Source organism: Salminus brasiliensis, chromosome 1, assembly GCF_030463535.1.
Source record: "Salminus brasiliensis chromosome 1, fSalBra1.hap2, whole genome shotgun sequence".
Lineage (NCBI taxonomy): Eukaryota > Metazoa > Chordata > Actinopteri > Characiformes > Bryconidae > Salminus > Salminus brasiliensis.
Window position 1 is genome coordinate 85,793,014 of NC_132878.1, and position 18,292 is coordinate 85,811,305.

At 36.8% G+C, this 18,292-nt stretch overlaps 1 protein-coding gene across 1 annotated transcript in view; it reads left to right on the plus strand.

The window, feature by feature from the left end:
- The first annotated feature begins 410 nt into the window (after positions 1–410).
- Positions 411–18,292, plus strand: part of LOC140565620 (uncharacterized) — a 65,792-nt gene continuing 47,910 nt past the window's right edge. Inside the window, exons 1-3 of the mRNA XM_072691652.1 lie at positions 411–550; positions 1,678–1,767; positions 3,536–3,720. Coding sequence (XP_072547753.1) covers positions 1,706–1,767; positions 3,536–3,720 — 247 coding nt within the window. The 5' untranslated portion in view covers positions 411–550; positions 1,678–1,705. The remainder of the gene's footprint in view (positions 551–1,677; positions 1,768–3,535; positions 3,721–18,292) is intronic.

Here is an 18,292-nt window from a genome sequence, read left to right on the forward strand (position 1 = left end):
CGACGCAGAAGACACAGAGTGCACCCACAGTCCTCCTCCTTGTCCCTCCGTGTGCGCTCATCCCGGTATCCAGCCTGCGCCAGGGAGCCTCGCTCAGCCGTGCGCTCAACTGCTGGAACATTTGGGCTTCTGGAGAGATTTGTAGCAGACTGCTTCGTGTGTAATCCCTCCCCTCTCGCAGCTCAGCTCAGCCCCTGTGCGTGCCTGCGCGTGTATGTGTGTATGTGTGTGTGTGTGTGTGTGTGTGTGTGCACGGTTTGTGAGGCTCAGAGTTGCGTGCGAAGAGACCGGCTTGTCATTCAGAGGAATCCGCCACCTGAAACGCGAGGAAGCGAAGGCGACGCAATTGGGTATAAAACATGAACCACATCTGCCTTGAGCTTTGCACACTGATGAAAGCCTGAGTTTAGGACAGCACTAGGTCGGCTTTGGTCCATCCAGCTTAAATGATGAGACATTACATTTAGCTGCAAGCAGTAACCATTCTTCCCATTGCATCGAATGACACGTCTTATATACTGGAACTAAGAACTGTTGGTGAAGGGCCCTGGTAAGTGTATTTTTCATTTTATGCTGTTCAGATATGAATATATATATATTTTATATTATGGTATTTTATGTTTTATAAATATGTATATATTTTTGGGGAGAAACAGGCAGCATAACTGTTTGACCACTACTAGGCTTTTTCAGCCTGTTGGTTCTTGTGAGTACATAAGCTCAGCGGGGTAAGGTTTGAGCAAATGTGAGAATGCACTTTCTGCACACTTTCTGCAAATTTAATAAGCAACTGCAGCTTATTGGCAAGTTATAAACCGACTGATCTACGGAGGTTCAGGAAGGTCATGAGTTCATTTATGTTATCTGGTGATGATAGCTTATTTTTCTTGTAATCTCAAGATAACAAAAGTTGTTTTCTTGTGATCTCGGGATAACAAACATTGATTTCCCACAACTTATTCTTCTTATAATCTCAATATAACAAAAGTTGTTTGGTCAGGATGACTTATCTTTCTCGTAATCTCAATATAACAAAAGTTGTTTTCTTGTGATTTTAAGACAACAGAAGTCATTTTCTCATGATAACTAAATAACCAAAGTCATTGCTCATGATCACAACTTATTTTTCTCTTGATGTCAAAGCGCTAGGTTGGGATATATAGCATATATATATCTTAGGTTTTCAGCGTATGCTTTAATTTCATGAGACGTTATGAGGAAAAGGAAATATTGGCCTATGCATGTAACCATTTTATAGTCCCCTCCGTCGTGTTCAGTGGAGCACAGTTAAAAAGTTTTTTTTTAGGTACATTAGAATTCAGAAAGTCTGGTACATTTTGGTTCCTCAGATGTTGTTGACAGTTTCATGAGATCTTACTAGAACAAGGACATGAATTAAGTAGCAAAGGGTCATTTACAGATTTCAAGAAAATGTTTACTATACACTTGTTTGTAAACAACTTGTTCATGTGAAAAACACATTTTCTAAAACCACAGACAACATTTGTTATCCTGTTGATTAATGTTCATGGATGTCCATACTGACCAGTGATTGCACAGCTCCGGGATCATCCAGACTAAAGGTCTAATCGTTTAGCGAACTGGGCCCTGCTCACATGTTTCAGCTGACGTGTGAAGGATGAAAACTTTCGCATGTGTCCCGCATCACTCTTTCAGCGCACCTGTTACCTACAAGGAGTGCAAGATGATCCCACCAGGGGACTGCATGTACGCCGGTCGGAAACGGAGGAAGCCCATCCAGAAGCAGTTGAGTATTTTTATAGTTGACTAAGTGTGTATGTGGACTGAGTTTTGAGCTGCCATGATTGGAGATTATGGTATGATTAGTATAGTCATAGAGATAGTTTACATCTCTACAACAGCAACACTATGTAATCTGTAAAGGCGTCTAAAATTGCTGATAAAAGAATGCACAATAAGGTAGTGACAATAAGGAGAGAGAGGAAAATCACGGTGTCCAGTCTGTGAGTAACCTTACCACTGTGTGTGCAGTCTGCTGTGTTTGTCTTTACATCATTGATCCATCAGTGTACAATAAGATAATAACTTTAATATATATTCATTTATTGAAATATATTGTTGTTATTGCTGGTATCATTGTCAAAAGAGAAGGAGGCTTTTACTGCTTGAATAATCCAATCCTTTTGGGGCTTTTTTTTGTGTCAAACACAAAGCATATTGTTGCTGTCAGATTAAAACCTCATATCTCCAAAATGGCAACTTTACAGAAAAAGGAAAAAAAATATATATATTAAGAAGTCCTTCTGGAGCATTTCTATTGGTTTATTCATCATGTAATTTGGACACAATGTAAACAATAACTGCCAGATTCAAATCAGGTCAAAATTGAAAACAAGGTTTTTGTGTTTCATTATTTTTATGAAAAATATACATTATGTGTTTACATACAATATACATTATACATTTATGAAAAGTTTGATGTAATTTCATTTAGAAAACGGTTTCTCAATCTTGGTATAATTGACCACTTTTCACACTTTAACTCTCCGGACTAAAGTCCTGCGACCTCTTTCCGTTGATCAGCACATGTAATAGAAGCTACAGTGACTGAATCCAAGTGCACTTAGTCATACAGCATAATGAAATCTAAACCATGAATGTTTTTCATTTCTACAATTGCCTCATTTAATGGCTTACATGGGCAAACTGATTTGAGACAGCTGGCAGTGGGGTCCACGAATGGAAGTTATATGCTACCACAGGACCACCTCTGTCCAGAAATAATTAGACACTATACTTTCTCAGCACTATAGCAGTGTAACCAATGGTAGTTGCATTTTTGTGTGTAGCCAGGACAGAACCAGTGGAAGCTTTACAGCTGTATGACTAGACGTACTGTACACTTTTATTACTCCTTGACCTTGTTACAACACCATGTATGTGTATTAATCAGGTTGATGCATCTAATAAATGTGTAATGTAAATGGTTACATATAGCAGCTCTGGTTAGTCATTCTCTAGCCCTTTGTCAGTATTGGCTGGATATTTCTGGTTGATGGGCTGTTTTCAACCCTGTAGAGACAATTTGCAGCTGCTACAAAAAGAGTGTTCTTTAACCCCTTAAAAGCCTAAAAATGCCAAAGGTGTTAATACCAACTTCTATTATCAGAGAATAGCCCCATCAATTTGTACCGATGTCTCTGTAGTTACTGAGTAATAAGGGTGTAATAAGCCTTGGAGTGTTAAGGTGTTAAGTGATACCGTAGAAGAACTATTTTTGGCTCCTCCATGGCATCATTCAAAAATCCATTTGTAGCACCTTTATTTTTAAGAGTGTAAGCTGGTGTCACTGCTGTGCTGAAAATATACTCAAACAATATCTGGTCAGCAATGGTCACCTCTTTCCATCGATGGAGGTGTTAGAGAGATAGGCTAAATAGAAGGTGTGCCTGCTAAACATGGTTAATAAATAAAATAGGTATCAGGAATATGTTGCAGGAAGGGTTCTAATAATCTGGCTGTAACTTGTAAATTGTATTTTCATGTGTTCCAGCAGAAAGCCAGCCCCTGTGACGGAGAAATCCAACCCGTCTAAACGACACCGAGATCGTCTGAATGCAGAACTAGATCGGCTGGCCAGTCTGCTGCCTTTCTCTCCTGAAATTATCTCCAAATTGGACAAGCTGTCTGTGCTGCGTCTCAGTGTCAGTTACCTTCGAGTCAAGAGCTTCTTCCATGGTAAGCCACCTGCTTTTAATGCTCACTGTTTATTTTATACACTGAGTTGGGTTTATGCAAATGAGATGATGGAAAATGATTATTGTTTAATTAAGTGTCATTTCACTATGTTGATCTTAGGAAAGCCCAAAATGTATGTAACTTTTACCCTACTAATGTAAGAAGTGGCCTTTAGATTGAAAACCGTTTCTGATGAGTAGTCTGACAGTTAGATATAGTGTTGGCATTTGTCAAGAAAATAAATATTGTAAACTAATGATTTCATGTAGTAATTTCATTTAAAGCCTGAATTCAAATATGAAGTTCACTACTAATAATTTGATACTGGTTCAGTCAAGGTAAACTGAATAGTGCAGTTCATCTTTCATCTGGCCAACTCGTCTGACCTGTTCCACTCACATAGACATTAATAAGCTAATGAGGCATTTTTAAACTCTGCATAACAATTTATCTTAAGGAACACAAACAATAAGTTTATTTTTAAGTTTAAACAAAATAAGTTTGTTTTTAGTTCAATAAAGCCTTAATTAGACATTTCAAAATGTTTTCTTCACAACACATTAAACTTTAGTCATTGTGACCTTTCCATACATTCATTCATTCAGGTGTGTTATGTGAAAAACACTAATAATTGCATTATTATTTGCAATAATCAGAGACCAAACGCAGCTCATAGGTATTTAATTCAGCATATATTCATGGTACTTTAGTTGCAAAGACACTTGTGTACAACTAAAAATGCAGTTCTTAATGATTTGTACATTACATTACATGAATTATGTACCAAATTAATAATGAATAGTTTTAATGAAAGTTTGATGCATAGTGAATAACACATTAACTCATAACTCATTAAGAAATGTCTGATTCTGTCTTAATTTGATGAAGAACAAGTACAAGAATATACCCCTAATTTGAGTTCCTTAAAATAAAGCATGACCAAACTGTTTTTCTAATGTATGCAGCCACACAAATCTCCTTAACTGAAACTGTTTGTAAAAAAATAAGAAATTTGCTTGCAGTAGTTCTACTTTATATATGTATATCTGCTAAAATATGTTATAATAATTGTGTACTTTTTACTGAAGTAAAAAATAAACAAATTATATCTACTTTTACTCAAGCAGTATTTTACCAAATGTGTCATAGAAATGCAGTGTTAACATTGTTAAAAAAACATTCTGCAACTAATCTAAACACAATTGAAAGCATGGAGCTGTTGCGTATATTCCACAGTTTAATCACTGAATTGCAGTAAGTGATAAAAGTGGTTCGTGAAGCTCAGTTTCCCTCTGAGGCACTTGCTCATGTTTGATGGATATAGTATGAAGTTCTAGATAAAGATAAAAATGCATAGTGACAGGCTTCAAGGTTATCTGTTGCGTTCATATGTCGTTAAAAGTTTCCAAATCTTTCACAGATGCACAAAGACACACGCTCAAGCCCCCTTGTGGTCCTTTCTGATTTATTATTAAGCAGGCACTTCACAGAGAAATCTAATAACATTTTGCAGCGCAGCATCTCCATCACACTCATTGTCAAAACACTGCAAGCGAACTAGACCTAAATGAGAACTGGCTTACATACACTTCAGTTCTTAAGTGCATCTTCCGTGGACTACACATGCCATTGTCTCAACTTTCTTCAAGTATTAAGAGAGTGCCCTTTATCGAGGTAATGTCCTAGAGTACATGCTTTCAGACTCTTTAAAAGTTACAGCAGGCATCTGTGGGGAATGTCGTGTGAATACCAGCATCGTATTCTCCTCACTCAGGAACCTTTTCAGCCTTTCATATAGACCTACGCAGATTTACTTTTGAGAAATGTCTTTTACAGTTGCTTGTATTTGTTTCATGTTAGTGAGAGAGTTCAACTCATTAATGGTGCAGAAATGTGACTATATGTCAGTATTTTGCACTATATGTCCAAATGTTTGTGGACACCCCTTTTAATAAATGCATTCAGCTACTGTAAGTTGTACCACTGCTGACAAAGATGGGCAAATGCACACACACACACACACACACACACACACACACATACACACACACATTGTCTAGTCCCTGTAGAGAAGTATTGCCAATAGAACAGGACTCTCTAAATCAGATAAACATTAACCTATTGGCACCGTGCCTACTGCCAGACATTGGCTAGAGGGGTAAATTGAGCTGTGGAGCAGTGGAATTGTGTTCTCTGGAATGATGGTGCTCCATCTGATACTTTTGAGTGGACCTGGGGATGAGGTGGGATGGTTATCATCCAACATCCTGACTTCACTAATGCTCCAAAATCTAGTAAAAAGCCTTCCCTGGCCAATAAAGACAGTTACTCAACAGAAAGCCTAACTGTTTTGTAATACCATTGGTTTCAGACAGAAACAATGAATGGACAGGTGTCCCAATACTTTTGTCCATATAGTGTAAATTGCATCTGGCAGTTGTTCTTTACTGCCAGTTTAAAACTTGATGATGAATGGACCGATAGAAATGCTCAAAATGACTTGGTATAAAACCGGCTACATTGACTTCCATTGAAAGCTATAAATCTGCCATTTCACAATATAGCGATATGCTTCTGCTATGAGATGTAAACTACGACTGCAATCATTTTTCCCATTCATTTAATTTTCTTAATAACTGAATTGAGAGTTTTTTTCAACATTAAATTCTTTTTAAACTCTATTATTTTACATTAAACTTTTTAAATTTTATGTTTTTAAAGCACTTTAAATTGTTTTGTGCCAAAGGTCATTTAAACCTTTGAAAGTGCTGGAACCACAACAAAGAAATAAAATATGTTCCTATGGTAGCACTTTTGTCCTGGTGGCACTTTTGAGACACTACAGTCTCACCACTAGAGGCTGAGAGAGAGTGAGTGTGTGACAAAGAGAGATAAGTAGTTTGTTCTGGACTTTTCAGATATGATTTTTATCTGTCAAAAAAGCAAAAGATGGTTCTGTCTCAATGCTAGCTGTAAAATACTACCTACTGAGGAAGGAAAAAACCTATTTTGAATCCATGCTTGAGAGTCATCTCTATGTCTGCATAGGAAGTGGTGAAAAGATAACAAGCAGCGGTAAACAAACCATATTTGGGTTAGATAAAACCGAACATTTGAGTATAAACGCCACTGACTGACTGTGTTCAGTATCTCTGTTGTTTCTGCTGATCCTCACCTAGTAGTAGATGATAGTGACTGATAGATTTGTTGTTGTTTGGTTGTTGTTGTTGTTGTTTGTGCCTAATCCTAAACTAGTAATTCATTTGAATACTTGAATACAGTGGCACGTACACTTCACCAATCACTGTATGTGTGGAATGAGGAGATTATATTAGCTTAAAACCTTAACTTTTCTACAGATCCTTCCTGTCTTTTCTACAGATACTTCCTGTCTTTGTATATTCTGTATTTTGTGTATATTTTGTTTGCATTTTGTATTTATTTAATATAATCTTTATATAACTTTATATAATATGTTTAGTATGTATATAGTTTTGTCCTCCTGTAGAGCATCAACCTGAGCCTCACCACAAGCATTTCAATGCATAAATGTCCTGACATGTTGTGCAAATGACAAATAAACCTGAAACCTGAAACTTGAAACTTAACAACATCTAAACCATCAGTGTAAAACTTCATTGTGAGCTTCAGTGTGAATTGGGCCAGACTGGTTTTATTTGGACAACCCTATATTCCCTCCACTTCTTTTGGAAAGAGACATGCTTCCAGCAGTTGTTAACTAATGGATGAGCTAAAAATGAATTACATGGCATTAGAAGATTTGAGGTAAATGTGCACACAACTTGGCCTTTGACTTATTAAAAAAATAAACTTTCAGCACTACATATAGTCACTTTTAGAGCCTATTTATATCCCAGTAAACCTATTCTTAAAGAGGGTAAGAGTTGTGTGTTTTAGCACTGTGAATTTCACCACACTCTGTTTAGAGATTTAGCTATGCTTGCTCATATATCTGAAGAACAGCAAATCAAAGGTAGAACTTATATTCAAGAACATTAGTCCACAGTGAGAAAACACAAACTGTGACCAACTGCAGCAGTGTTTGTTTGTGCCTTGTGGTAAATAATATCTCATTAGTAAGTAAAGACCGTCTCTTTACTCTCACTAAACACAAACTGAAGCCTTTAAAGTGGCAAGAATATAGACCCTTTGCTGTGGCATGCTAAATCGTGGTCAGGTGCATCCTGTTTACTTTAATTATGCTTGAGATGGGTCTAGACATTTGAATTGATTGGACATAGTTAGGAAAGAGACACAACTGGGTCTATAAGACTCATGGCATGGCATAGAGTGGGACAAAGCCATGAAACAATATCTAAGACTTTGTGTTTCCTGGACCACAGGGACCTTGAATTCTTCTAGAGTCGGCCATCCAGCTAAATTGAGCATGCAGGCAAAAGAGCATTGCTCAGGAAAGTACGAAAGAATCCAACTGTCGCTCTAAAAGAGCTCCAGACGCCCTGTGCAAAGATGAAAGAACCTGTTGGACAGGCAACCATCTCTTCAGCACTCCATAAATCAGGCCTTTATGGCAGATTGGCAAGATGGAAGACACTGTTGAGTAAAGGACATGAGAAAGCCCAGCTGGAGTCTGGTAGAAGGTGGAAAAAGATTCTTTGGTTTGATGAGATCAAATTTAAACTCTTCGTACAGAACAGTAAGCTCTATGTCAGGACTCCTTGTCAACTGGAAAATACCATCCCTAGGGTAAAACATGGTGGTGGTAGCATCATGTTATGGAGTGTTTCTCAGTTGCAGAGATAGGCAGACTAGTAACAACTGAAGGGCAGATGAATGCAGCCAAATACAGAAAAATCTTAGTGAACCTCCTTCAAAGCGCTTGCAAACTTAAACCTGAAGCATACAGCCAAAACAACACTGAAGTGGCTTTGAGGCAAGTCTGTGAATGTCTTTGAGTGGCCCAGCCAAAGCCCAGATTCAAACCCAATCAAACATCTGTAGAGGGCTCTACAAAGTGCAGTCCACATGTGCTTGATATCTGATGCAGCTTAAGAAAATCTGCCATGAAAAATAGGATAAACTGCTGAAATCCAGGTGTGCAAAGCTTGTATAGTCATTCCAGGAAGACATGCAGCTGTAATCAGGGGCACCGTATTGGCGAGGGATTTAGGAATATTCTAAGGGCCTGTTTCTGACAGGGGCCCTGAATAATGCATTAATTGAATATTTTGGCAGAAGTGTTAAGAGTTGTGGGGCCCAGTGTAATATCTTTTCATGGGGGGCAAAGTCCCTGGCAGGACCCTCAGGCTGTAATTTCTGCCAACAAGGCTTCAACAAAGCACTGAATAAATGGTGTGAATATTTTTTTTGTTCTAATTAGTTCTCAAAACTCCATAAAACAGGTTTTCACTTCATCCTTATGGGTGATTAAGTGACTAATGGGTACAGATGGTAATTATTTTCAATAATAGTGGCTCTTCACTACACAAAGCCCCTGATTTAACTGAATTACTAAGCTTTTGAGCTCCAAAAAAAGATAAGGGACAAAGATCTGTGAAAAGTGAGAATTCTCAGCTAATAACAACACAGGTTGATGTGGATAGGAATGAATCAGCATTGTTCTTTTGCTGCAGTCAGGGTACATACATTTTTGACTATATGCATTTTAAGTATGACATTTTAGGGTGGGTGTGTCATATGCAATAGTATGCTAATACAATTATGTCAGAATATCCCACACTGCATTTTTAAAAGCACTGTATCTGCTATTTGTGAAGCATAAAAGATTTACACTGAAGTGCTCAGTGTGTGCATGAGTCATTTCCAAGTCTTACATGGAATCAACATCAGGCTGGAGTCTGGAATAAATCAAATTACTTAGTACACTTAGAATCTGGTGTACCCAGTAATCCAAGAAGTTCCTCTTTGGAGCTTTGGAGTTTCCACTGGCTGTCATACATTTCAGTCTTCGCTCATGGTCATGATGCTACTCAGAGATGGTGCTAATTAGCTCTTAATTATTTACCCAGAGGTGTGTCCTTTGCTTTCATTGGTTTCAAATTGTCCTGAGAGATTCACTTAGAATGTTTAGAAGTGTTGGACACTTGTGTAATGGAAAGAATCCTGGACTCAAATACTCTAAAGTTAACACTGTCTATAAAATCTTTGTGGCTGGTGTGTCATCCCATCATGTTGACCCCAACTTGAACATTCAGTATCCACTGTGATATTACTGCTCTTCAGCATTTTGCCTTAAAAGTTTGCATTAAATGCTAACTAGGTAAGCTTCACTGCTGGCTTCTGTTACAGAGTTCGGGAGATGAGCTAACCTGTTAACAGATATGCTTGGAAAATCTTGTCTCAGCTAACAAACGTTATTGGATACATAAATATAGGTTCAAAGGAAAACCTGTCTTTAGGAAGTGTGTAGATATATAAAGGCATTTCCAAAGCACAGTCTGACATTTTTATATCTTATGCAAAAGATTTAAGAATTTTGTAACAACAATTTTGAGAATTTCCAACATTTCTTACTTTTTACATTACTTTTTTTTCCATTTGCTAATTTTCAATGTTGTTTTTCCTGGATCTCAGATTGGAAACCAAGTCTGGTACTGGGAAGAAATACTTTACTATTTGAATGGGATGCTTTCATTATTATAAAGATTAGAAGGATGTTCTAATGCTTATGCTTTATGGAACCAACAGTGCAGATCCGCTGGTGAAATTTCTTTCCTCATAGATATTCCACCATCAACTGTGAGTGGTATTCTTAAAAAGTGGAAGCATTTAGAAACCACAGCAACTCCATGTAAGACCATGTAAAGTTACAGAGACGGATCACCGAGTGCTGAGGTGCATAGTGCATAAAAGTCGCCAACGCTCTGCTGACTCAACTCCATATCAGTGCCTATGGATTTAGAAAGGGATGTCATAAAAGCTCCTGTAGGTAAAGTAGGGAAAAAAGTATTTAGTCAGTCACCAATTGTGCAAGTTCTCCCACTTAAAAAAATGAGAGAGGCCTGTAATTGACATCATAGGTAGACCTCAACTATGAGAGACAAAATGAGAAAAAAATTTAAAGAACTTACTTGCAAATAATGGTGGAAAATAAGTATTTGGTCACCTACAAACAAGCAAGATTTCTGTCTGTCACAGACCTGTAACTTCTTCTTTAAGAGGCTTCTCTGTCCTCCATTCATTACCTGTATTAATGGCACCTGTTTGAACTCGTTAATAGTATAAAAGACACCTGCACACAACCTCAAACAGTCACACTCCAAACTCCACTATGGTGAAGACCAAAGAGCTGTCGAAGGACACCAGAAACAAAATTGTAGACCTGCACCAGGCTGGGAAGACTAAATCTGCAATAGGCAAGCAGCTTGGTGTAAGGAAATCTACTGTGGGAGCAATAATCAGAAAATGGCAGACCTAAAAGACCACTGCTAATCTTCCTCGACTAGGGCAACAAAGGAGTGGCTTCGTAAGAAGCATTTCAAGGTCCTGGAGTGGCCTAGCCAATCTCCAGATCTCAACCCCATAGAAAACCTTTGGAGGGAGTTGAAAGTTCGTGTTGCCCGTCGACAGCCCCAAAACATCACTGCTCTAGAGGAGATCTGCATGGAGGAATGGGTCAACATACCAGCAACGGTGTGTGCCAACCTTGTGAAGACTTACAGTAAACGTTTGACCTCTGTCATTGCCAACAAAGGATATATAGCAAAGTATTGAGATGAACTTTTGAAATTGACCAAATACTTATTTTCCACCATTATTTGCAAATACATTATTTAAAAATCAGACATTGTGATTTTCTGAAATTTTTTCCCTCATTTTCTCTCTCATAGTTGAGGTCTACCTATGATGTCAATTACAGGCCTCTCTCATCTTTTTAAGTTGGAGAACTTGCACAATTGGTGACTGACTAAATACTTTTTTTCCCCACTGTATAATTTGTAGGTGTCCCAATACTTTTGTCTATAGAGTGTAGTTCCTTGTGCAAATGTGCAAATGTTTGGATAGTATTGGAATGTTAATGTTAAGATCCAGGTGAAACAGTAAAGTGTTTACTGATGTTTGCTTTTTGTCTCAGTGGAAATAGATTAAAATCTGTCCGCCTCAGTTCGTATGTGGACCAGGTCATGCAAAGAACAAATATATGGGTTGACCTACATCTGAGCTTGTTTCAAAATGTAATAAAAAAAAAAAAAAAACACGTCAGAATCTATATTCAACTCACTGGAATACATTGTCATCAGTCTAAGGTCTTACTGTGACTCGGCAGTCCTGGGAGGAACTAACTGAACTCCCTAGTTCAAAACTAGGATCAAGAATAAGGAAGAATACCAGCCACAGGAATTGGTCCCAGTGGCTTACACACGTCATTCTCACGTCAAAACCCAGACACAGGTCCGCTTTCGAAAGGCTTTCCTGTCAGGCTATGGACGTTTGTCCTTGCTGGATATGAAAGTGCCTGTTCTGGATGCAGGATGTCAGCTATTTTTGTGGAAAAAACAAGTGTTTTGTCTTGTGAGGCACTGAAAGTTGTGTTGTTGCTATGTAGAAATCATTCTTGCCAAACACATGATTAAGGCCATATAATAATGATTCATTCAGCTGTTGGAAAGAATCAAACCTAAGCCATTCACACCAGAAACTCACGCCACAATGCTGAAATGTACGTCTGTCACAATACTTGCCTAAAATGGTTAAAATAGGAAATGCATGCAAAACTGATTTCAGTTACCTCATCTGTTAACTTATTATATTTGAACTGCGGTGGCAGGAGTGGGGAAATCTATCAAATAGCACACTTCTAACTTTGTACAGTACAGTACTAATACAGTTACCAGTAAATCAGTCACCAGCCTTGACATGGGATTCGCCCAAGGCACCCCTACAAATCACATGTAATCACTGCCAGGAATAAAGAACCTGGAGTAAATTCCTTGAATGTGTTCAGAAAGACCAGGAGTGTTGCACGATCAGTCACCCAGCACTGATACAAGTTATCAGTATTGAGCAACGGCAGGTTTAAAGAGCTGCTCTGTGCATCCGTACCCTGTGGTGAGGAATAATGAAGAGGAATGATCTCCTGGTCCAGCGCCATTGTTGGAATATGTCAGCAAGCATTATAGTCAAGAACATTGGGTCTAGACAATGAAATGGTTGTATTACTGACTTTTAGTGCTCCACCATCTATTCTTTAGATCTGATAATTAAATCTGTTATTATATTGATCTGTTCTCGGTTTATCTGGGAAGACGAGAAAAAAAACATTGTAACAGTGAGACAGAAAGTCATTTTGTTTGACATCCAGCCCTTGAAAAAGGCAAATACATTGGAAGGCACTGTAGGCCTAACTAATGATAACTGACAGATGTGTGTACATCATCATTTTCAAATTTTTCTCAATTTCTGACATTTTCTTTGCTGAGGTGCAGCTAAAAATACTTGAAATCTCGAAACTTCAGCTTATTGACTTGTTTGCTTTGACAGGTCAGAAGCTTGAGTGTTGTAGATGTTTCTGTAATGCCAAGTTTGTATCATGGATCATGTTTCCTGGCCTCATGCCAGTAATCTATACTGCATGGTACAGTTGAAGAGATGTCAGGCAGTTGAGTAATAGGCATCCCAGGTTTGTGTTACATGGTGTCAATATCACACACTGTTCTTAAACGTGTGCTTTGGCATAAACGTTTTCATTGGCATTGCTTTGACTGGGCTCCTGTTTATTGATGATGTTCTGTATGTAATTCTGCATTTGGTCGATTATTCTACCGTAAGATTAACAATTATAGAATGAAGAAAAGTTATTTTAGAAGGTTCTTGTGGGATACAATTAAACCTGGCATGAAAAGAGTGTATAACGTATTTCAGGAGCATACATCTACAGTACGGATACATCCATAACCTTTTATTTAACACATTTGCCTTTTTAAATATTAAGAATAAAACAATTTTTACAATGAACACATTCAGTCAGAATAATTGAGCTTGGATATAGGAAAGGTAAATATAATATATTTGCTGTTACTCTTTAGAAAGAATTGTTCTCCTTCAGAAAATTGACATTGACATTATTTGATTGTATGAATATTAAATATAAATGACACAAATTTGGTCTCTTAATCATTTTGATTATCTATTAGGAATACAGATGTGTGATGTTTGTTTTCTGAAATAATTTTGTAGTAAAATTATGTTTTATATTTGTAATTAACATCTATAATTTTAAGGTGTACAGCCTTTTATCTCCAAGTCACAGACATACAGAATGTAGAAATGCATAACATAGAATGGATAGAAATCTGGCAAAACTGATTACTGTGGTACACTGACTTTTGTATTTCCCTTTGGAATGAGAAAATGAACAGTAGATTATTTTGAATTAATGAATAATTAATAATATTGAAAGTAATGTGTAATATAGGTATAATAATAATAGTGTATATAATTAATAATATATAGTATAATAGTATAATTAATAATAGTGTACTAATAATAATTAATAATAATAGTGTAATACTATATATGGCCTATTCAGTGATTTATAGGCCCTAAAATAATATATTTTAGAGCCTATATAATGATTAATAGTATGATCACAGATTTTGTTGTGGAAAAAGACAAAACAAAGCCTGTCTAAACAGTATTAGCTGTTGTAGCACTTGTAATGTTGTAATATTGTAATATTTCCCAATCATCTAATAACACTTGGAAATACACTAAAATGATGCGCTTACCTTGTTCAAAAATGTAATAAAACCTAATTTACCTTGATCATTAATGTAATACTATTTTACAGTTAATGCAATTAAAGTAATTACATTTTAATACATTTTGAGGTTGATCATTTGTAATACATTATTACAATATTGGATTTTTACATTTCTGAATGAAGTGCATGTTATCATTTATCTGGGAATTTAAGTGCTACAGATCAAATAACCCATGCTAGAACAGTAGTAAACACTGTAGTGGATTACTGTTTTTACTATTTTCTAGGAGAGATAACAGTCATCTGTTATCATCTGTTATCACAAATGCTCGATATTGTTAGTTTTAGTAATTTCCAGTCACTGGGCTATTTCCTCTTGCATAGAGCTTAGTGCAGCTGTTTCATGAAGCAAATGTTATCTGATTTCCTGAGAAGATCCTATTTAATCACTAAACCTGCTAACCATCCAAACTCTTTGCCCACAACCTTCAGATCTAACACTCCTGAAAAATAAAACTTTCTAGGCTGGTTTCTCAGACTATTGCCCAAGTTTGGACTAAATGGGATTTTTAATGGTGAAGAATTACTGACATTGCAGTTAAGCCCCAGACTAGATTCAGTCCTTATCCATGAAACCAGGCCTTTGTTTCTAAGTTTTTTTACAAGTCACAATGTGTAACAGAAGCATGTGAGACCAGGTCTGAGGCAGAAACAAACTGAGCAACAGAAAAAATCAACAATGTGTGGGTGTGTATGTGAGGGGGATAGGTTTCCAGACCCATAAGGGAGTAATTGCTCTGAATGTGAAGTGGCAGAGGACAGTTTTGCTGGGTTTCTTCACTGCCTGCCTTGTTGCGTGACTATTTCTTGGCAGGGAACCTTATGGCCTGAGGCATAATTTGTAAGCCAGAAGAGAGGAAGGTATGTCTTAAGTGTTCTGCAGTAAACAGAAGGTCCTCGCCGACCCCCCCCCACTCCCCCTCCCACTGTTTCAGCTTGAAGTATGTGAAAGTCCGACACACTTGGCAGTGTTTAATGACATCATGGTGCACTGTGCGAGAGGGAGAAGGCTTCAAAGAGTGTTATTGGTCAAGATAAAATACCATTCAGAGGCCGTGCAGATTGAGGGGGGGAAGAAAAAGGAGACTAGCAGTAAATAAAGAGAGAAATAATAATAATAAAAAACGAAGCCTGTTTTATACTACGCATATGAGAAATGCTCATAAATATATCATTTTCAAAAAGTGCCTTTATTTATATTTTACTTCGCTTTCAAGTTCATATGAGTCAAGTGCATCGTCAGTGATCATTCATGGCCTGTTTCACTAGGGTATGAACCTGAGGTGACGTACATGCCAAACACTAGAGGTGGGTGATAGAAATTAGAGATAGTATTGAACAGAACCCAGCCACAGAATCTATTTTTTATCTGTTTTGAATAGATAAAATAATTTTTTTTTTTTTTAAGTTTTTCACTTTTTTGTGAAAAATGTGTTTCTTTAAAGAATGATATTTTCCAGTGGCAATTACTTGAACAGTTCAAATATGACTGGGTTGGGAACTGAGAACTTTCATGTTTGTCTATTGTCAGTTGTCTGTGGTAATTTGTATATGTTTTGTAATGGGATGCTGACTCGCTTACAGCAAATCGAATTAACCTACGAGTATAAATAAAGTAGCCTGCCTACCTACCTATTAGATATTATTGAATAAAGAACGTTATACACATTTCCATACATAAGTTAATGTAGAATGGAAACAGTGTGCATATTTTCTCTCTTTAGGGTTCCCCTGAGTTCCCCATATCCTAGTGATAAACATAGACAGAATGTATACAGAACTGATTCATATTTTGCAGGTTGTTATAATTATTACATCTAAATAATCACCTTAGAGCTTAGCTGGTGGCACACACATTAAGCAATTATATAATAATAATATAATGTCAGGTTGATCATTATTAAGTAATACTTTATTACAATGTTGGGTTTTTATTAAACTTCCGATAGAGTTGTTTGCAAAAAGTTTCTGGGAATTACAAACATATCCCTAAAATGTCCCATGCTAGAATTCTACAGTTACTGTTACAGCAGCTGTAGTAGATTATTATTTTGTCTAGGAAGCATAAGAGATGAGCAAACTTCCAAATACTCAGCCCTGATAGTGTGATATACAGAATTGTTGTGAATATTTTACAGATTGTTATAATTATCTTAGGTAATCACAGAATTTGTTAAATAAATAAGTGCCTTTTCTCTAAGTGTTAGTATCAGAATAAAACTAATCTGTAAATATCTGTAAATTAAGGATAGTTACTAACACACCTCACACTCTGTTTCTGAGCTTTGTTTAATTGCTCTTGTTCCCCTTTGTTTTCCAGTTAGACCATACTTAGTGGTTTAACTACACTCAGACCAGCTGTGTCTCATTACCAGCTGGGAAATAAAACTAATCATCATGCACTTCTTAGCCCAAGTGCACCAGTGTTAATAGAGTGATTCGGCTGTCTGAATATTAAACTATATTTTGTATGTGGGGTTCAAAAATCTGCTCAAACAGATCTGAGATTATTTAAACATGGGAAAAAAGTTAGAGTTAGAGTTATTTGAACATGTTTTGTACGAAAAGGCAGATTTTGATTATTCATATCCTTTCCCTTTAAGTTCACGTTCAGACAACCTCAAGTTTGTAAAAATGGGATATTAATGGTGTACAGTTTCCTTACAGAGTAATTCTATTGGAAGATAAAGTTAGGAATTTGGAAAACATTTGAAAAACCCAGCCTAGTTCTTGAACAAGGGTTTTTGGATGAGATTACTTGAGTATGGAGCATATCACGTCATCTGTTAAATATGGTAGAGGCACTGTCATGCTATTGGCATGTGTGGCTTCCAGTGGAACTGGTCACTGGTGTTTATTGAGGTTGTGTTTACAGATATAGATGACTATATAAAACAATGACTGAACTCCTGAATGCATCATTTTTGTTAATCCATTAATATCCATTCGATTTTAAAGCTGAAAGTGCATTTTAATCACATGCTGGTTGCTTAGTTTTCGACTAAATTACAGAAATTGTGCCACATTGTAGTTAATAAATGTTGGACGGCTGATATGTCACTCTATTTGTTATGCTGATAATATGATTTGTAATAAAACACTTCAGTTAAATTAGATGTGTGAATTTAGAGAGCAATGCACATTAGAAGCAATTTCACAAGTGGTCTAGAACTAATAGCATCACTGACATTATTGTGTCAATCAAATCATGTGGAAAATTGTTATGCGTGATATTAACAACTGAGAAACTGAATGTATGAATGAATTCCCCATGAATTGAATGAATTAATTAATTCAAGCATTACTTGGATAGTGAATAATTGGATAATTAATTAATCAATCAAATAATTATTCAATTAATTAACTAAACTTAACTAAATCAAAACTGCCAACAAGAACAAAGAGAGTCTTGACTTTTTTTTTTTTACTGAAAAACACAGAAACATTACTCCATTAAACACACACGCACACACACACACACACACACACACACACACAAACACACACACACACACTCAAAGAAATTGAATCCAAGCTTTATGTATATGGCCCTGAGTATCAAGTTTAAATATCTGGTCACATGAGAGCACATATGTGGGTGTGTTAGTGTGCGTGTGTGTCGCTGTGTGTGTGTGTGTGTGTGTGTGTGTGTGTGTTTGAAGTAGTACCGGTAAGAATTGTTAGCCACTTGAAAACATTGGGTGCCTGGTGCTCTTGCCTCTTGAGTCTTCCAGAAAGTGTCTAAAAATCAGGAATCATCAGGTCCCTGGAAATATCCTAATCCACCCACTTTCAGAGCCTGTGTGT